This window comes from Numenius arquata, chromosome 9 (genome assembly GCF_964106895.1).
Source record: "Numenius arquata chromosome 9, bNumArq3.hap1.1, whole genome shotgun sequence".
In the NCBI taxonomy this organism is placed as follows: Eukaryota; Metazoa; Chordata; class Aves; order Charadriiformes; family Scolopacidae; genus Numenius; species Numenius arquata.
The window spans coordinates 56,398,278-56,419,002 of NC_133584.1; the positions used below are offsets into that span (position 1 = coordinate 56,398,278).

The 20,725-nt window shown below is 39.7% G+C and overlaps 1 protein-coding gene across 1 annotated transcript in view; it reads left to right on the forward strand.

The window, feature by feature from the left end:
- The window catches only part of SUPT3H (SPT3 homolog, SAGA and STAGA complex component), a 266,177-nt gene extending 249,506 nt beyond the window's left edge, over positions 1-16,671 (forward strand). The window contains exon 12 of the mRNA XM_074154130.1: positions 16,518-16,671. Within this exon, the coding sequence (XP_074010231.1) occupies positions 16,518-16,559 (42 nt within the window). The 3' untranslated portion in view covers positions 16,560-16,671. The remainder of the gene's footprint in view (positions 1-16,517) is intronic.
- The last annotated feature ends 4,054 nt before the right edge of the window (positions 16,672-20,725 follow it).

The window sequence follows — 20,725 nt, forward strand, 5'->3', positions numbered from 1 at the left end:
CTGTGTATTGTAAACTTAGCCTTTGGTATTGCTTATCACAATTCAGACTCAAAATCAGAGCTGAAATGGGACTTCATTTTAGAGTTTCAGTGCCAGGAAGGTTAACGGGTTATTGACAGCTTTAGGAATGAAATGTCAGGGAGGAAATTAGAGCAAACACGTCTCCTGAGCCAGCACACAGCATGGCTGGTTTTAATAGACCCGGCAGATCTTCTGTAGTAACGCCCCCATTAATAGTGTAGTTATCACTGTTTCCAGATGGCGTGATCATAAACACACAGAACTTTTGCAGGGACCTATAATTTATCCTGATCCCTTCCTCCTCTGGATTCACCCAGGAGGAAGACAAGTGGTACCACAGCCCACCCCAACTGTTTTCTTTTTTTTTTGTTTTTTTTTGGTTTGTTTTTTTTGCCAGGAAGTGTGGGGTGGGGGCAGGATTACATCTGGGAGTCCGTGGAGCCCACCAACAGAGACTGCTCTGAGTCTCTCTTGAATTGGAACATCCACTGATGTTCTCAGCCACTTCCTTCTCACTTCACTCTTTCACTTGTACTGGGCTGGTCCATGCCCCTTATTAGAAGGTAGGTTGCAGCTCCTTTGCATCCATTTTAGACCCTCAGTCTCACTCTTCGTTTTTTTTCTTTTTTTTCTTTAAATCAACAGTTTATTAACTAAGTACACATCTGCTCTTAATGAGTTTCACCCAATCCCTGCAAAATCATCATTACAGATAAAAACTTGGAAATTAGGAAATGGGAGATGTTTTTAACTGCATTCTCGACAAAGCATATTCCTTGAAAAATTGATAAACTGTTCTAATCTTCACAGAAAGTATTGAACACATTTGAGAACTAAAAAGATAAGGATTGTCTCCTAAAGAAGAAAACTGCAGCAAAAATATGTTTTTCTCATCCTATCTACTAGTACAAAGATGCAGCACTGCGAAAAAGCATGTCTCAAAATATACTGAAATGATACAATTTTCTTTTCAGAACTCTCAGATCTTAATGTTTCTAGGAAGTAGGAGGTATCGATGGCAATTTAAAAAGATATCCTTGTTGTAAATGCATTAAGAAATTTTACACTTCTCAGTTTAGATCCCTGGGTTACCTAAGCAAGCGTGTATGTGAAAAAAAGGTATCTACTTTTGGCCTTTAGTTGTAGAAAAGGGAACAACATGCATTACCAGTGTATTTCTTTGCCATGTCTGTCTCATACATTTTGGAGGAAGGAGTGGGAAAAGAAAGAAGGATCCAGCTTCTACTAAACTCTGTTTGGTTTTGAAAACCAAAAGCCAACTCTGGCGCCTTAAATCTTGCTTTCATCAAGAAGATGGTAATTCAAAATAGTTAGCTGAATTTTGGTTAGTATAGCAGCAGGTCTCTTCATATCTTGCTTTTTGGTGTTTGTAAGTAAATACACATGATTTATAGAATATTTTATTTCAGTTACTTTGACTTTGCCTTTCACCTCTTTGACCTAGAAAATCTAGAGTGCTTTAATAACCAGTGTCCTTGTTAGAAACTTATTATGTGGCTCTTTTTAGAAAGGCAAGTTGTGTGTATGGCATGGCGTAAAGTATTTTGATGTAATTTGTTTAGAAAGGCCATTGCTTGACAAACCTTTTCTGAACAGGCTACATGGTAACTGAGAAATTGGAAGTCTCGGGGCTGGACTGGATAATGGACAATGGATGCTTTCACTTGTGTTGCCTGTTCAAATCCAATCTGTCAAAGATTGAAAATTGTTCCCTTTTCATACTGGGCAAGTGGTCTGTGAGTAATTATTTGGTTGACTCTGCCTAGTGCCTGATTAAAATTTACCCACAAGACAAAAATGCCACCCCCTTTGGCACCCTGGCTGGTTGCTTCAAAAGCCAAAGCTGAATCAGCAGCAGCCTTTGCTGTATTCTCTTCCAGTTCAGGACCAAGGTGTTTTATTGTGCAGTGTGGACATGCTGATATTTTGTTGTCCCCAGTTTTGTTCTCTGTGACATCTGTCAGAAGAATGACATGTAAGATAGCAAAAAAGGATTGTTTCCTTGGGGATGGGTGAATTTCATTCCTCAACAGAGGGCCAGGATCAACGGTTGACCCCATCAACAGCTCCTCTTAAGGAATAAATGTCGCCCCAAAACACCCTCTGTTCCACGGTATCTCTGCATTTGCTAAGAGCTATGTGGGACTCTGCCATGCATTTTCAGTTGACTCATGCCCAGCTAAAGACAAAGGGAAGAAATATTACAGCAATTAAGCGACACCAATTTATCAAGGAAAAATAGAAGCTTGCTAGAAATGACAGCTTGTGAGTTCATCCAGTCTCAGAGCAGGGCAGACTTGGGGCCACCGTTTCTGGGCCAGAAGCCCCAGCCTTTCACAGGGGGAATATTTCCACAAAGGTGAATGGTTTTGAGCAATTTCTTCAATGGACTAGGAAAAAACATGCTTTTATTAGACATAACGGTGTCATGCACCCTTTTTTTTTCTTTTTTTCCTTTCTCTCTTTCTTCATGCTTTGTTTGTATTTCATATCCAAGACTGAACTTAAGCTTGTGGGAAATATGAAAACTCCCTCAGGCTTTTGAGGGCTCTGTGCCCTGGGTGCCAACTGCTGGGTACTCCAAATTGGTATTTATGATCCTCCTCCTATACACAAACACTGAATTTCTCTTCCATGCCCAGTGCCCCCTTTGGTATTGGCAAAACTCTTCTGTCCTACAACTATTGTAAGCAGTAGATCCATTTTCTGTAGTTTCTGCAACGACTGCTAATACAGTCCAATAGAGCCCAAAACTGGCTGGGAGAGGATGAAGTACCTTTTGCATGGAATTATATGATGGCAGAGGAGCCCTTCACTTCTTTGCAGAGGAGATGATGTCATTAAGAGACAAGAACCTGCAGAAATAAGGTTGGAAAGAAAAACAGCAGAGAGAGAGAGAGAGATGCTGGGCAAAAGTGAGTGAGAGTGATGATTTGTGGAAAGATGGGAAAATGGGCTGAGAAGCAAGGGGGGATAAGCTGAATTGAGGGGCAGAGATAAACAGAAGGAAAGATTTCATTAAGGTTAAAGAGAATAGAGTTGGTAGTAAAGAATTAGAAAAAAATGCTGTCATGAGGAACAGAAAAAGATGAACAGGAAAAATACGTTGAAAGAAGAAAACTAAAAGATTCCATGTTATTGGGGAATATCTTGTATATTCTAAGAAATGAGTCAATGGTGGTGCACATTTTAGAAAACCAAGAAGGAAATAAGAATAAAAAAGCAAGAAAGAAAGAAGAAAAGTTTAAGTAGATTATTATTTAAGGTTTATTTCTGAGCCTACTTAAAGTTTTAGCGCCACATAGCTCCTGGTGAAAAAGCCAGGAGTGAAATAGCTAAGATCTCAACATTAGAGTTTATTTTGTGGAAATGTTAGAGATTATATTGCTATTATGCAGTAATAGATAATAACTAATGGCAAAATATACAAACTGGTATCTATATATATTACAATATTGGGTAGGAGGAAGAAACGTAATGGCTGAGTTACAAATTAAATATAGACTAACATAGATGTTTCCATGCCTTGTCTAAAACCAAAGGCGTAGGGAAACAGGCAAAAAGGATTTTTTTTTTAACACAAATTCTGTGTTTATTTGGGTTCTTTTTTTATTCTGAAGTTTACGGCTTTTGAGATAAGACAATTATGTGTTTTGGGAAAGGAGTGGCCGAGATGAGGAGATGCCTCCGTTACACATTGAACTTTTAGGAAGTCACACCTGCATTCAAGACTCAAGTGTTAGAAAAGCTCCAGCATCCAAAAACAGTATCAAGATTTATGAAAGGACAAAACATCCTGAGTACACCAAGGGTGGTGAACTTTTTTGAAGCAGTCTGTAAGCATGACAAAATGGTGCTTTGGAGCTCTAAGATCTTTTGAAGATGTGATTCCTGTTACAGGTCCTGAGCATTTGGAAATACAACTCTGCTCTCTTAAAAGTCCAGCTGTGCTTCTTAGTCCATTTCAATTACAGCTGTTATTATCTGTGGGTAAGAGCAACACAAAATATGGGCAACAGGTCAGTTCTTCACTCAGATATTCTCTCTTACAAAGGTGTATATAACTATGTACCAATGTCTAAAAAAATAGGTCTTAAAACCCATTAAGGTGCCTCATTTTCTTCTACCCTTAAAATCATGATCTTGTGTGAGAATTTTCTTTCCCACCCATAAGGATTTGAGGGAGATGGTGTTGAACCCACCAGCTGATGCAGCATGATAATCTGCAGTAATGTCTACTAGTTTAATCTATTTTTTCCATTTCATCATTTTAGCATCTGAAGCCTTGTCTGGCTTCTCTTGACCGCTTACCCCAGAGTTTTTGTGCAGCACATTGCTAAAATGGGAAGCTGAAGAGTCAAAACCCTCACCATAAATGGGCTACAATGGTGCATATCCCTGCCCTGTACAATGAAAATCAGCTTGTTCATTTACAGTACGTGCTGATGGAGGCTTCTGTGCAGTATCATTTACAGCCGTGTTGTCTTTGTAGATGCTTTCTACGATGTGAGAACACTGATGAGTGGAGGGGGAAGGGCCCGACCTTCCACTTACCATATGGAAAACATCTGTAACGGGCAACACAACTCTCTCTAAAGAAATGTGTTGCTGTTTCATAGTTTCTTCAAAGTGGTGCACAGACAAAAGGTATCAACTTGAATTTTTACCAGGGTTTACTGTCCCAGCCTCTAGAGCCGGTTACCGTAATACCAAAGTATTCTTTTAAATGAGACAGGCAGTAACGTTTTACACTGCCTCACACAGAAAGAATGTAACATCAACTGGAAAAGTATAGAGTAGCCAAAGTGCTCCAAAAATAAAACAAAAGAAACAATATCATGCCCTTTTATTGTGGCCCCTTAACTCTAGTCCTCAGAGAACAGCACTGATTGATGTCGGTGATGCAACCTAAAAATTAATGTCAATTACCCAAAACAAAATGCACATAAGCAACGTTAAGAGTCTGATTTCAGTCCACAAAAGCCAGGAAATTCAGAGCTACTGGAGAGCCGAAAACCTGGATTTGACATGCCCATCTTACCAACAGCCATTCTCCTGGGGGGAAGAGGAGAAACAAAGAAAAAGGGAGTTACACCATCACAATAAATAATGTGACTGAGACAACACTCTCTCTCTGTGCTGAAGCCGGGATCCACTGGGTCCCATTAGCTTTAAGACCAGGAACTGCAATGTGTTCTAGGTTTGGGGCTCAGTAACTCCCCTACCACCTTTCTGCTTTTTTTTTTTTTTTAATGTAAACTCTTTTATTGCTTTAGTAACAATAACTTTTAATGAGACCTAACTAACTCTTCATTTGTGGTAAATATTTACTGCTCTCCTATTTCCAGCCATCGGAAGTGGGGGTGTTGCTGTCAGCATGATTAGCGCATGTTATGTATTTGATGCAATAATTGCGCATCCGAACGGGATCGACCCCGCACTCTGTGATAAATGAACATGCAGTAATCGAGCTGTTCTGGTGTCAGCATGCACACAAATCAAAATGTTCCAACATCAAAGAAGTACTTATGAAAAAAAAAAAAAACAACTTTCATACAGGATTTAAATATTCCTCAATGTTATTAAAAAAATATGGGCTGCGATATCATGAAAAGCCCTTGATGGAGTTACAAGCGGGTAATCCATCTCCCTATTCGTAAGCCTATATTTAATGACTGAACAATGGCAATCAGCCAGAAGAATCTCATGGCCCGGCCAGTTTGTTTTCAGACAAGTATCAGTTTTATAGATGTGCATATAAATGTATGTCTTCTGTAAAACTGGATACAAAAGAAAAAGATGAGATGTGGTACTGAAGAAGAGAGGGTTTAATTTGATGAGACGGACGAGATACTGTTAATGGCATTGGTCTGTCCTACCATTTCAAAATATGTTTAATTTAAGTAAAGCGTGCCGCAGCAACTAATGTGCGTTAGTGGGTCTATGGAGAGGGGGCATAGTATGAAAGTTTGGAGTCTGCTTAGTTATTTAATTTTCTTCACAAAGTAAATATTATTGCCCTCTCCACAGACAGATCAATCAGAAACAACCAAAAGGAATTTTTAGTCAACTCTAGAGAGAACATTTTGGAATTCTGCTCTTCTCAGCAACCATCCGGTGTCCGTGGGACGGCCCCTTTTGCCAAGACGTTAGGCTGGTGAGGAATGGATGGACAGAAAGAGATTTGGAAAGGTTATAGATAACTTGAGCCACACGTTAGAGAGACTAGAAGTCCATCTTCTTTGTGAACCAGCTTTCCCAACATACGAATGTGGATATAATGTCATTTAAAAAGTATAATGTTTAAAAAAAAGCCTGGCCTTTGTTGGGATCGATCCCAAGTTTCTTGGTGCATCTTCGCAGCTCATAACTTGCCAGAAGCTCTTTGAAGGTGCAACAAGGGCTCTTTTATGTACAAGCTGCCTCATGTGCGAGCCTACAAGGCTCTGAGCAGTCTCAGCATGCTGGCCAGTGTCCCATTAGCTCTGTTAGTGCTTCTTAGCCCCCTGTCTAAATACGCGAAGGAGTCTGTCTGTCCTGCAAGTGAAGAACCGCTTGGGAGAGACCCAGGATCAGTCATCTCCGGGGGATGGTTTGGGGCAGCAGGACCAGGCCCTGCAGCAGGGGTGGTGATGAGGAGGAGATTGCCCTCTTCACTCTCCCTACTCGCTCGTTTACAAATGAAGCCACCCACAGTCGAGCTGTTAATGTGCTTGGCATGTTTCAGCATTGAGACCCTAATTGCAGGCTGTTGGGAGATAGTGAGCAGGGCCACTGTCACACAGACCCAGTCAGGGGATCTGGTATTGTTCACAGATGACCAGATCATTCCTGTTAGCGATTTTTTTTTCCTTCTCTTATTTGCTTTGCATGTACTGAAGAAGTCTGTTCCTCATACTGCTCTCTTTTCCACATCCTCCTGCTTAGGTCCGGCTTGAATGGGATAAATGTGTCATTACTTTGACATGGCTGGCCAATACTAGAATGGGTTGTTATTTAAGGGAGGAGCATCTTCCTGTGATTATCACCAATTACAAGTAAAGTGTTAACTGTTCAAAGGAATTAACTGCTCTGCTTCATATTTTTTACAGGCCCATTGCATTCTTTACACAAAGGACTAGGACATCTTGCATATAATTAAAGAATAACCTTTAATTGCCTAAATTATATATGCTTCCCGTCATCAAAACCCAAATAGCTGTATCAATATATGCCTGGATTAAAGTTCAATTTAGGGACGGAGCTTTGTTTTGAAGGATAAGGGCATGTGGCTTTCATACTTTGTGGACCATTTTTTAAGTTTGGATTTGATCCTGGTCTTCAGAAGTTCAGGAGGGACCAGAAAACGTATTTTGATTCAGGGTTATTTCTAATATAAATGTCATAAAACCTGCTAGTGTATAATAATTTATTCTGCTGCTAAAATATTGTTTTAACTGGTTAAACTGCTGCAGCACTTGGATTTTTTCTCCAGCGTGTTGCAGAAATACATGTGAAAGATCGATTGGATGCCATTCTGCAGCCTAATCCTAGGTAATTTATTCAGTTTTACCTGAGAGAAAGGTCCAAATATGTGTTCTTCTGTTTTTAATCAGTCCCAACTACAATTGATTCAACTTTTGCCTGGATAAGGAGTGAGTAAAAACTGAGTGAGAGCCTCAAGATTTGGCTCTTATTCATTAACCTCAGGGCAGACTTCATTTCGTACGATTTTTAAGCTATTAAAATGTTGGTTGGCTTCCATTTGAGCTCAAATTCCTAATATCACCAAATAATTATGTGTAGATGATGAAATGAAAAAACAGGCACGCAGTCTCCAAACGCGCATTTCAGTCTGGGTGGCTGAAATGGCTCATAACATTCAATGCATGAAAATGGGGTGGATTGAATAAATTAGCAGAATCACAAAAGGAAACCACTATAGGAAATAGTTTTACACGTGTAATCACTGAAATACTCTAGTGAATGTGTCAATCTGTACTAAATAAATATATTTGTTTATAGACATGCTCTGTATTAGCTTCCACTCTTTCACAGCACTTTGCCAAACAAAATCCCACTAGAAGTAGGATGTTCGCACCCGAGTAGGAGTTTCTTGGATAAATATTTTTTCTATATTGAGACCAAAACCGCTTCTACAAATTTCAGACTTTGATTGAAATAGTATATTTCTTTTGCCTTTTTTTTTTTCTTTTTTTTTTTTTTTTTCTTCTTTCCTTCCCATCTCCTCCACTGGCAACCACTGATGCGTTACCTTAATTCCTCTTACCTCCCACCGCTCCGGTGAGCGGGCGCCCGGCTGCAGACGGAGTGCATCCGTCAGTACGGAGCGTGGCGAGAAGTGGCCGCACCCGAATATGCCGCCACCAGCAAAGGGCCTCGGAGCCTGAGAAAATTCCTCTGTTTACAGTCTGACTCTCTGCCCTGCCTTGTCGGTTGGGTTCTCGTTTCCCCGGTGAAAATGCTTCGCTGAATCAAAGGGAGAACGGAGATGCTGTGCCCTCCGCTTAGAGCATTCACGGGATGTTTTCAGGGGGTGGGGGAAGAGAAGTACGTTGCAAAATGTCATTAGATGCTCCCTTTTGTTACAATTTCCACAGTATCAAGAAAAGAATGTAGGTGAACTCTCGTTTTGCCCAAATGATTTAATTTATTTCGAAGTAATACCCGCTTCTCCTATCCAGTAACTGCCAATTTCAGCATCCATTTCTGTACATCTGGTATTTTAGCCATTACAATGGAAGATATAATGTAATGAAAATAATAATTATGGAATAGCATACAGTGTTTTCAAAACGCCGTGTATTAGCTCTGTAATCAAGCAGTCCTCAAAAAGGGTTTTCAGTGAGCGATAGTATTTCTGTTTCAAAGGCAGGGGAAATTGAAACACAGAGACATTAAGTGGTTTGTCTGAGGCCACACAGCAAGTAAGTGTCAGAGCTGGGAGCAGAGCCCAGCCCTGGCTCCTGCCCTTCTACGCAGACGACTGTACCACACCATATTGTTTCCAAATAAATTGCCTAAAAATCATATGCTGAGCTTGTGAGCAGTAGTGACATGGAGGGGCAATTTAACCTCTTCTGTTACTTCCTACAGAAAAAAATAAAAATTGAGCCTCTTAGAGCAGTAGAAGGAAACCTTAAAAAGTCAAAAAAAAAAGCTGTTGTTGGAGAGAGGGAGCCATCCAGGTTATTTCACACTGAATTTCTCTCAGGTCGAAGGATTTTGTGTTATTAGTGGTATATTTTCACATGGGAGTGCTGTGACTGTGCAGTGCCCTGAGTCATAAACCAGAGGTTGCGGTATCTAACCAGACCTAAGGTCTTTTCTTTGTATGTCTCAAGGCTTCGAGCTTTAACTTCATTCTCAGACATAATAAAGTTGCCTGTATACATTTTTGCTGCCGTACAGCTAAAGCAGCGAGTTGAGACACGTCAGAAGAGGAGACGTTGGCCTCTGAGCAACTTGAAGGGTTTTGACCAGTTTGACTTTTAAGACGGTAAAAATTCTTAGTGAACTAATTGTGATGCTCATGAGGGGATCAGGGATCCTCGGGAACCACCACATTTCCATTGTGGTGCGGGGATTAAGCCTTCCGAATCATGCTGGGGTCCAACAGGTCGTATCCATCAAGGTCTGGTGCCTGATGGAGACCTGCTGTGTGCTTTGCCAGTAGCGTCTCATGGGCAGACAGTTGTGGGCCATTAGACCCATGGCAATAATAGCTTGCCGGATTTCGGCTTGCTCCGCAGGAGGAGCAGCCTGTTCCCTCAGTCCAGGGAAGAGTGGTGATGGAGCCCAGCTACAGGATTTGCAGCCTGGGGGAAGGAATTCCTCTCTCTGACTGTGAACGGAGAGCAGCGTGTGGTTGAAGTAGGGCCCAGAAGAGGAATTTCTATCAGTGTGCTAAGCAGCGTCGCCTTTTCTCTGACAATTAAAAAGGGCTTCTTGCTCTCAGACAAATAAAGCCCATTAAAGCTGGTGGCAGTGATGGGAAGAACTTTGCGAAAATATGTTTGTTTTGCAAAGCTGGCTGCCAAGTATTGTTTTATAGTTCCATTTTTTCCTTCTTTCACTGTTTACAGTACCCTCTGAGAAACTTTAAATGATCTCTCTCTCTCTCTCTCCCTACCAATTTTGTTCTCTTTTTCTTTTGGCAGATGTTGGTACCCCACTCCCACACCCCAGTTCTTGCTGCAACAGAAGCCATGATCCTTTTGCCTTGTTTTTGTTTCTTATAATACCGGCCCAGCCCTGAGAACAGCATTTTCTAGTTAACTGCAGCATCGCAAATTTGGCCAAATGAGCTGAGGGACAGCAGTACAAGCCCTACATCTTGTTCTCCTTACAATGGTGCTATTGCATGAGGTGTCTGAGAAATCCATTTGGTCCTTGTTTTTCAGAGATCCTACGTTTCCATCAGCCTTGGGAATATCATTATTCCCAGTAGCAGAGGGCAACAATAAAAGGTTGGATAGTTGAGATCTAGACTATGTTCTTTAACAGACTTGGATGATAGATCCTGGATATATCCTGTTGCTGGACACAGCACCATGGTTTTATGTGATTACTGAAAAAGTTTACACTGTTGGCAGATAAAAGGTAAACCCAAGCCCAGAACTGACGTTGCTGGAAAGCGTTTTGTTACAAGCTGCTGAAGGGTGCTTTACTGAGGCAGTGCTTTTATCCGTGCGTGAAGTTTGTTGTCACCTATGTAAGGTGTGGTGGTGATCTTGGCCCCTTTCCTGGAGGGCAGGTACTCACGCGTGGAAGCCACTGCTGTTGCTGGTGTCTCATTTGCATGGCTGAAGCCTCAGGGAACAGACCTGAGGAATAAAGTTGTTTCGCTGGTGTTTCTTACACCTTACTGTGGCTTCTTGGGGGCTAGCTTAAGCACAAATGCAGTTGTGCTTCCAGAGGGGACCATTACTGTATGGATAAGTGGATGCTGTAGCTTTCAGCACATAGGTCTGACCCCATCATAAATGAAATCCATGAGATTTCATGAATACAGCAGGGCGGATCATCCAGAGCACCCTACAAGTTCATCATCTACTAAACCTGGGTGTTCATAGATAGATATTTGGGATTTGTTGTTCATTATTGACTAGGCATTATATACAGAAAACATTCCCTCACCCTCTGAGTAATATCAGACATCTGTGCTTTGGCTACTGATAAAAGATGGGTTTGTAGAATTAGAGCCTTCAGTGCTATTGTTTCAAATTGGAGAGAGAATTATCCATTATATTTCTTTTGTAACATGTATGCACTTTTAATAAGGAAAGTTTATATACACACAAATTTATTTAAACTTAAACAGAAGCAACTAATTCTAAACAACATATGGATTTTCTTTTTTAAACAATGTTGCTTATACTTTGCCTCCTAAGTTAATTATTATTTTAATCTCTAAATAAGCTGACACTTCTTTGCATGTGGTTTGTCTATGCAGACTGGGAAAAATTAGAGGAGTAACCTTTTAATCACAAGGGTTTTAATGTAGATGTTTTTATGTACAAAGAGCTATGAATCTGTCCAGGATGACTTGTTTGATATTAGGGAGGGCTAATGAAATTTCAAAGTTAGCATTCCCCAAATAAAATGGAAAGAAGACACAGGGAGAAAAGGAGCAGATTTAAAATTAGTGAATCTTTGTGTTTTATGGGTTCCAGGTTATTTGGAATGGAATGAAAGTTAATGCTACATCCTTTTTTCCATCCTGCCAGCCAGTGTCTGATCCAAGAATGTCTCTTATTTAAAGGGCAGGGCTCCCTCCACTGTTCTTAAATAAAGGCTTTCACTGAGATCCAATCCTCCCTGATTTTCACAGTAACATTGTAAGACTGCATGAAGAGAATTATTTAATGAAAAGAAGTTTTGCATATGATTCCCCTATCATAAGCCTGTTCGAGTCATATGGTTCGATTTACATTTATGCAAATATCAGAGAATAGAGTAAAATTACCAAAGGAGGGAAGGACCGTGGCATGTCACAAACAAGATGTGCCTATTTGTATTTATGTTTGCTAATGAAGTTCAGCCAGGACTTGCTCTTTGATTTTGATGTCTCTGTCTGCCATTCCACTTTTTGCATTGTAATTAAACCACTTGCCCACACACATACAAGAGGACACCAAGAAAGGCAGACTTCAACTTTTAAAAATGCTGTTCTGTAACTTGCTTATACAGGACCTATGATTCAGGATTTATCATCTTTAAGTGATACAACAGACCTGTGGTATGACATTGTGCCTTATTTTTAATGTAAGCAGAACTGCAGACTTAAACCAACGGAGGATTTGGCCCAATAAACTTTAGTGTCTAGGATGCCCGCTGGAGATGTTTTACCCTAGACTTTCCAAATTTTATCCCAAATAAGAATTAAACGTCAGCGCACTCAAAAATCACAGCTGCTTCTTTCTCTTGCCAAAATTGGTCTTTCTCATCATGCTACAGCTGTGAAGTTATGCACTAGCGTAAATTGTTAATTGGAAACCATCTCTAGCAAAGGTGCCTGTTCAGAAGTCTTAGTTTCCTAATCTCATATGTTACCTAATTGAGGAGTACTCACGTCTTAAGTTTTGGCTGGGACTTTTTTCTGTAACTCACAGCTTCAGTATATCTTGTGTTAATAAACACATGATTATCTGCCCCTAAATTAGTCATATGAACTCTTCAGTAAACTGTTCCATTTCATGTGACCTACTGTGGGGACAGGATTTTTGCTGCCCTCTTCATGGAGCAGTTTTTTGTGGTCCTTCATAATACATTACCTCGAGCTACCAGTACAGGGAAGACTTGGGACCAAAAAAGAGAAAAATGGGTGATTTTTCATTAAATTTGAGGAGTTACTTGACCAAGGCCTCTTGTTCCAGATAGCCTTTTTAAGCTGTTAGTTTTCCCTTCTTTTACCAAGCTAAGGGCAAAGCATGGTCTTGCTTTTAGGTGACTGACAGCAGTGAACACTGCTCATCTTTTCTGCTTCATTGTACCTCCTTTCAGACTCCTGGGAAAAAAACCTGCCTTCATTTATTAAATAATGATAGCACTCCCAGATAAGATCTTCATATCAGAATCCAGTGTGCTTTGATAACTTGATGGACCAACATTTTCAAGGTAGGGTTCCTCTACTGTAGGCAAATAGAGGATGCCTGAGAAGCCATGAGAAGGTTCTTGACTTGGTGCCTAGATGGGCTGGGGTCAGGACTGGGAAGCCGAGGACTAAGCAGCAAAATCATCATGCCCTTCCCCTAAATGGGAGCAAGTGGCAAGAGTGGGCTGGGCAAGATGACGGTCATGTTTCTGCTTTCTCTTTGGTCCAGCCTGCTTAGCCTCTGGTTGTGGGTAGCACCGACCTGTCCTTTCACCTTTAATGGGGTCAGCGAAGGGTATGCAACATCTTGCCATATGATAGCAAGGAGCAAGAAGAGTTTCTGTGAGAGCTAGATTGGCCAAATAAGGTTATATCAACTTTCAGAGCATGAAATCCATTCTGGCAAGGCGAACTGTATAATTTGTGCCAAGCTAGGTGATTTCCCGTGTCTAAAAGGTGGTCCCTTGGCCACCAGTGCACATCGTGGGTATGATAACAGGCTGATGGGCCTTCAGCCGTGGCAAAAAGTCAGCCCACAGCAGGAAAAGTCAAAGCACAGGCTGGTAGACAGTAAATGTTTAGAGAAAGCACGCAAAATATTTGGATGCAGTAGACACTTCCAAAAGGGCTTTAGGAGAGACCGTGGGCCCCCTGACATTGGGCTCTAGCAAGACGTATCCAGCAAAATACATATAGCTATGGCTTGCCATTTTAATCCGACATCAAGAGACTGCATCATCCTCTATCTCTAATTCTGAGCCAAATAATCGTATTTTTTTTAGAAAAAATGGATACCGCTAAAGCGGCATAAAGCACCCAAAAGTGTCATCCAAACCCTTTACATTATATCAAACCACATTAAATGACCGCCACATACATATATACTCTCTCTTACAAGGGCACATACGCATGCAAGTTTTATAAAAAAGTCTTGCTGTTTCTCTTCACAGTTCTTTTACATCTTTTAGTCTCACAAATTCAGATGTATATATCTTAGAGATATATGGCATAACTCAGAACTATGGGATGACTGTAAAATAGTTTTACTATGCATAAAAGCATTTTGGAGGTTAACCTTTATTATCTAGGACTGTATCAAAATAAGAACGAAGTGTTATCTTGTTATGGAATGGGATGAATCAAAATTCCTCCTCTGAAATACTGATTTTCAAAACAGGTACCTTTAAGCTGAGGTTGAAGGTAAAGATTGTTTCTGGGTGAAATGCTTCAATTTATGGCTAAATTCCTTAATAAAATATGCATATATCAGAATCACTTTCTCTGGCTTGGGGAGGAAAAATGTGTTGTTTTCATTATTGGTGAACTTCAAAAATGGCTTAAGGAATCTTGTTGGTCCTTTCCAAAGAAGCTGAACTTCAGGCAGAGATTAAAGCAGAGGAAATTTCAGCCCAAGGGCAAATGTTTCAGAAAGTTTAAAGTATGTGAAACAGGGAGTTAAGTAGGAAATAGTTTTCAATCCTAACTATAGCCACACTAGTTATAATATATTGCTAAATATAGACTGGTGGGTGTGTCCAACTCTCTGAAGGTGTTATCCTCCCTCCTCTGAAACTTGCTTCTAAAATGACCTTTTCAGGGCTATAACTAACTGTATAATATTGCCCATGTTGGAAAATGTTAAACTTCATTATTTCCCAGGTAAGCCCAGCCAAGCCCAACTTTTCTTTGCAACCAAAATTCCTTTCGCAAAATTCAGCCTTTTCTCTCTCATGTGCATCCAGCTTTGTACTTGGGCTCATTTATCTTCAAGCAAACTGCACAATAGCCCTGAATATTTTGTTTATGTGTTAAAGGTTGTCACGTGGGTTATAAAGCTCTGTAAAAATATCGGGGTCAAAGAGCTAAAAACATTACTTTTGCATCGACTTCAAAATGCCAGCCATAATGGTTTGGGCAAGCTGCAGATCCAAACTCCCTTGGACTTGCTGCTTGTGGTTGTGGGAATATATTGGATCCTTTCAAAGTTATTGGCTAGGCTGTTTTTGTGCATTTCATGTTTGGGTGTAGAGTCTTTGGATTTTTACTTTTTTTTAATTTTTTGTTTGTGGTGATACTGTCGTGTCTGATGACTGGCTATATATCCCAGAGCTAATATTCTGCTCTTTGATTTTAATGGCATACGCTGCTAGATCTCTGTATTGAAGTATGGTGTTAATGTAAAGGATGCTGTAATCAACATCTTGTACATATTTCCTTTTTGCATATTCGGTGTCTGTAAATGTCTCTCTGAATACAGGCTTGCTGCTTTTGAAACCATTTCCTTGCAGTTTGGTAGAAATACTATTTATATACAAAGTTGTTTGAGGTTATCCTTTGCTCTTAATGATACTCTGCTAATTCTAGTTTAAGAGAGGAGAAATTGATCTCGCTGAAATTTATTAGGAAATTGGTAGAGCCACTAAAAATGGTAGTTATATATGGCACTTCCTAAGTGCTTGAACTTAAGAGGTACAAAATAAATCTGACGAAGCACTAACAGTAATGAAGTAGACGACTATATTTTCTTTTTCAAAACTGAATGACTGCTGAAGGTGAACCAAATAAAGCAAAAGTATTTTAACTACTTTCCTTTTTGAAGATCTCATTAATATCAAACAAAAAAAGCATTACATTTTAAAACTGAGAATATCCCCTTGAAATATAGAGTTTCCAGTGTTCCTGGGGTAAAAAGGCATAGTTTCCTATATTGATTCAGAAAGAGATGTTAAAAATGCATGAAAGTTATTTTAGTAAGACAGTGTCACAGGATCTTTTAAAATTCTTTTCTCAAATGCTATTTAACTCTTGTGCTGCTTTACCATTGGAAACACTTGATCCCAGGTTACAATATATGGGATATCAAATTATTTTGTACTGACCAGAGGGTCTTTAATTTGCTTTTGGGGGGTGGGGATTTTACCAGTGTCTGTTTACATAGCTTTAGACTCAGACTAAAAATTAGGTTTGGAAAACTGTAATTATTCAGTAATTTATAGACTATTAAGATAGGTTAGAAATGATTCTCGAACATAGTGAATAGAGAACACATGCTTATAAAGGACAAACAGATTCAGCATAATAGTATATTTTTGGCCTCATCTATTTTGCAGGCAATTAACAAAATAGGATGTTACATTTTTGCATATCTCTCTCTCTCCTGAAATAGAGTCGCTAACCACTTGTTAACCACAGTGATTTTTTAATAGACAGAGCGGTTGCTTATAGCTTCCCCACCAGAAATGTTCAGATTAAGCACACTATTAGATTGCAGCCAGAATAGTCTACAAAACAGGAAGAAGGCCTTGCCTTTCTCTCTGCCTTCTTCCCTTGTTTAAGTTGATGTGATAATTCATTACAGATTTTTCTCTCTCTTTGACAGAGTGCCTACCACAGAAACGGGATGACTTTTCTTGCCTGCTAGCATGGATGTGGCTGCAGCAACAGGAAAGACAGTGTTATATTAAGGTGATTTTCTTTTCCCCTCCATGGAAGAAAAAAAAAAAAAAAAAATACAAGCTCCAATGTCTCCGTGTACCAGTGAGTGGGCTGGTTTGTTGTGACTATCTGCTGGCTGGCTCTGTCTCTTTTTCCAGCCCCCTCAATCGTTATTCTTGTTTACTAGCAGGAACATTTAGCTAATTAATGGCAGGATGTTTGGGATAGGGTGTAGGTGGACAAGAATGCAGATCTGACAATGCTGAAGTTTGCAGGGGACTTGCTGCTGTCAGCCTCTTTCTGCAATGAGATGTCGTTTTTATTTAAGCTTTTTGGAAGTCTGTACGTTCTCCTAGAGATGTTGTTTTGTAAAGCAGGATGGGGCAGAAAGAGGCCAGAGACAGACTGAGTTATATAGGTTTATTTAGGTTATGTAAAGGTTGTATAGGGTTTCCTTGTGATTTTTACAAAAAGAAAAACTGGTTTCCACTGGTTTCCACTATTTTCCAATGACTTCTCACAACTAAGTTTTAAATGTTCAGACAGCGTTACCCTATTTAATCCAGTAAGGGGCTTTTTGATGAGAGTAATATTGCAAGTTCAGATCCAAGGATATTCAGAACAAAGTTCAGGTAAACTGTACTTTACCAGTGAGAGCCTTGTGGTTTTGCAGACCCAAGGATAGGCTAAGTGGTCAGCCCCAAATTCTCAATATTTACATCTCCTAAGGGTCGAGCCATCACTCTCTGAAATCAAGGAAAGCCTATGCAGTGATTTGGTGTTGGATTGAGCCCCTATTCAGAAAAATATATCCTGAAGTAGTTAAATAGCTGTGTCTGTCTCAGTGGTTCTAGGCAAAGGCTTAACATTATGTACTTGCTCAGCATTTGCTGCAGGGAGCAAATGTTGTCTCTGGTGTTGACAAAGGCAGCATTACTGTTGGATTTGGTTAAAGAAGAAACGGGCTCTTTTTTGCCTTTTTTTTTTTTTTTTATATTTTAGTTCACATTGTTTGTTTTCAGATTTATTTTTTAAATCTCAGTCCCTCCCTCTATGCTTCTTCCCGTTCCCTGCTCCTCCAGCCTTCGCTGGCCTCGCAAACACATTCAGTTCTTCCCATAAAAACTGTACAAATATAGAGCTAACCACGATGATGCCTGACCAGAGAAAAGGGCTCGTGCTTCAGCCCGTCATCAGGATCTGCAGGCATGGACTGCTTGTGTCCCTGTGGAACCCCGTGGGTCTGCTTCAGCCGCTCTCAGCCCAGGCTTGAAATCTAACTTAAACCCTCAAATTAAGACAGAGCACTCAAGGGATCGAGAGGAGATCAGCAAAATATTACTTTTATATAGTGCAGCCGTCCTCCTCCTTTGTGCTTAGTATGCGAGGTCTTAATTTTTACTCCCACTGTGGGCTCTTGTGGTTGTTTGTAAGCGGGTTTGTTGCCCTGCTTTCCTGGACCTGCTTGCAAAAACTTTAAATATATATATATATATATTTTAAATACACAGAAAAATGTCTCTTCTCTTTGCAACCAGAATATTGTAAAAGTCAACTTTGTACATCGACTATTATTGCCATTCATAAATTGCTTTGTTTTTCTTTTACCTGCTTACTCTTCTGTTTTCTGGAATTAATGTGTGTGTAAAGGACTAAAAGTAATGTGTACAACGCAGTGTATTAAACAAGGGGCGGGGGGGGGGAAGTTTTCTGATGTTCCATCTGTGCTTCTTGAAATGTATGATTAAACTTTTCTTTTTATCATCACTCTTATTTTTGTTGGCGTCCTTAATCATGGAAAATTATATGCTTGCTGTAAACATCCAGACTTTTTAAAAGGACACCAGCATTTATTGTATTTGGTTTCGATCTTCAGGGATACAGACAGAAGAAACCATTTCAGGCACTGGGCACTGGAATCAAAATTCCTTCTGTAGCTGTATCTCTCCCAGCTTTTACATTTTAAAATATGCATAAGCAGGAAAAATACTGGCACTTATTTTTTACTGGTCTACTTAAAGTCCCAGAGAATGAAGACTCAACATACATTTCTCTCAGAAATATGACAGATCATGTTTTTGTTGGTCTGCTGTATGTTTGTCTATCTTGAACAGGCTGACAGGCAATTATTTATAAAATCTGGGTTTGCCCAGTAAACCCATATAATAACCTTTCACTTCTCTGCACAAGTCAGTGTGCTGAATTTAGAGTAAAACAAGGTAGGTTATGTCTCCCTATCTTGGGCTAACCCAGTTTATTCTTATTTTGCGAAGTAATCACTTTTTTTTCCCATTTTCAGAGCTTTCTTTAACTCTGTTTAAAACAAAAACGAGACCACTAGGACTCATGCTGCACTTTACGTGCTGCAGAAGCAGAGACGTATGTTTAATCTGGTACTACCCATTTTATCTTAAACTTTTTTCTTTATTATATGTATAAAAATCCATTTGAGATTCAATTAATGGCTGCGCACAAATAGCCTTGTGCTCATGTCATTTCAACTTGCAAATCATTTTGATTCTTAGCAAGGATTTGTAGCAACTGAATCAGGTTATGCTGATTATTTAACAGTAGTGACCTGAAGAAGGGAAACAGAACCAATTTCAGTAGGAGTAAGACTGCACAACATTTAAAAGGAGTATGAGACTTTCTCACAATTCAATGTCTGCCTTGCTCTGTGGTTATATTACCCAGTTTTTTTGGTTTCTCAGTCCAGCTATCCACGAAACGGTGGTAATAATTCAGCTTGAAAATTGTCAGAGGTGAGGGAGCCACAACGCAGGTTTCTAATTGGGCTTCATCTCATTTCCTGACCTGTCCTTCCTCAGGCTTTCTTCTGAGAAAATAAAACCCTTCAAAAGGCTTTTGCCTTCATCTGGAAATGGGGAGAAGCTGACAGTGCTCTGTATTTCTCCGGAGACACGCAGGACCTTGCAGAATTTGTGTCGTGTCGTGTGTGTGTGTGTCCGTCCCCCCCACCCCGGGTTTTCAGAGTACACTTCTCTTTGTCAAAGTGAAGATCTCACTGGGGGGGTGGGGGGAAGTGTTTTCTGGCACTTCTTGAATTTAGATGAACCTTAGCGTTGTATTAACGTTCTCCCATCAGCCGTGTGTAGCTCTCATAAAATGTTTTACAGCTTCCCGTCTCGCTCATACAGAATGTTTCATAGTACATAAACACTTCTACTAATAATTTAAGAATAAATAGATAGTGACATTAGTCACAAGTCTAACCTCTGGTTGAAACTTACACAGTTATAGGGTGAGATTTTTTTTATTTTATTTTTTTTTTCCCCCTAAGTGAATCATCTTGTCCAAGGTTAGGCTTTTTCTACCTCTCCTATATATCCACCCGGAGCGGCGGTGCAGCGAGGGAAACGTGGTGGTGGCATGCATTAAATCCAAGGCTTTATTCGGAGGGCACAGAGCCAGCGCAAAGCAACGGAGCCATCCCTGAAGGAATTGAATGTAAATTTGATGGTTTAAATAAGGCCAGATGCCTTAAAAAATTATTTTGAAAGCTGTATCTTTAATGTAGCTCTTTTTTTCCTTTTTTTTTCCTGCTTGAGATAATGACGTTGCCTTACAAAATAATAAGAAAAAATAGCTCTCATCTATTGCGGGAAGACAAAAATCAGATACTTTGACTTCTATAAATCACTGAAATGTTGGCAACTGAAACAAACTTTTAGAAGGCAGATGACTGAAATTTGAAGGAAACCTTCATATTTTACTGTTAAAAGCCTTTTAACTGTCTAGAGAGCACTCTGAGACACTACATTAATAGCCATTCTCAGTAATCAAGCTCTGCTATACTTATATACTATTTTTCCTAAACAAGATAGATTAGTAGTGGGAGAGAGCTGGAAAGATAAATAAGGAAAATCAAGAACTAGAATTATAATAATACAGTTTCACTTTACATTTTATAGCTCTCTTCTATATTTGTGATTGATAATTCATCTTAATTCCTATCAGACAGAAATATTGGCACAAGAGTCTTATACCAATATCTGTGTATTTCTGGACTGTATTTCATCTGTATTTCAGATGCTTTGCAGATTTTCTTACTGATTTTGTGAAGATGTGATCTGTCAATCTTTGGTACTTGTATGCCTTTGATTACTGTAATATCTGAGTGCCTCACAGTCT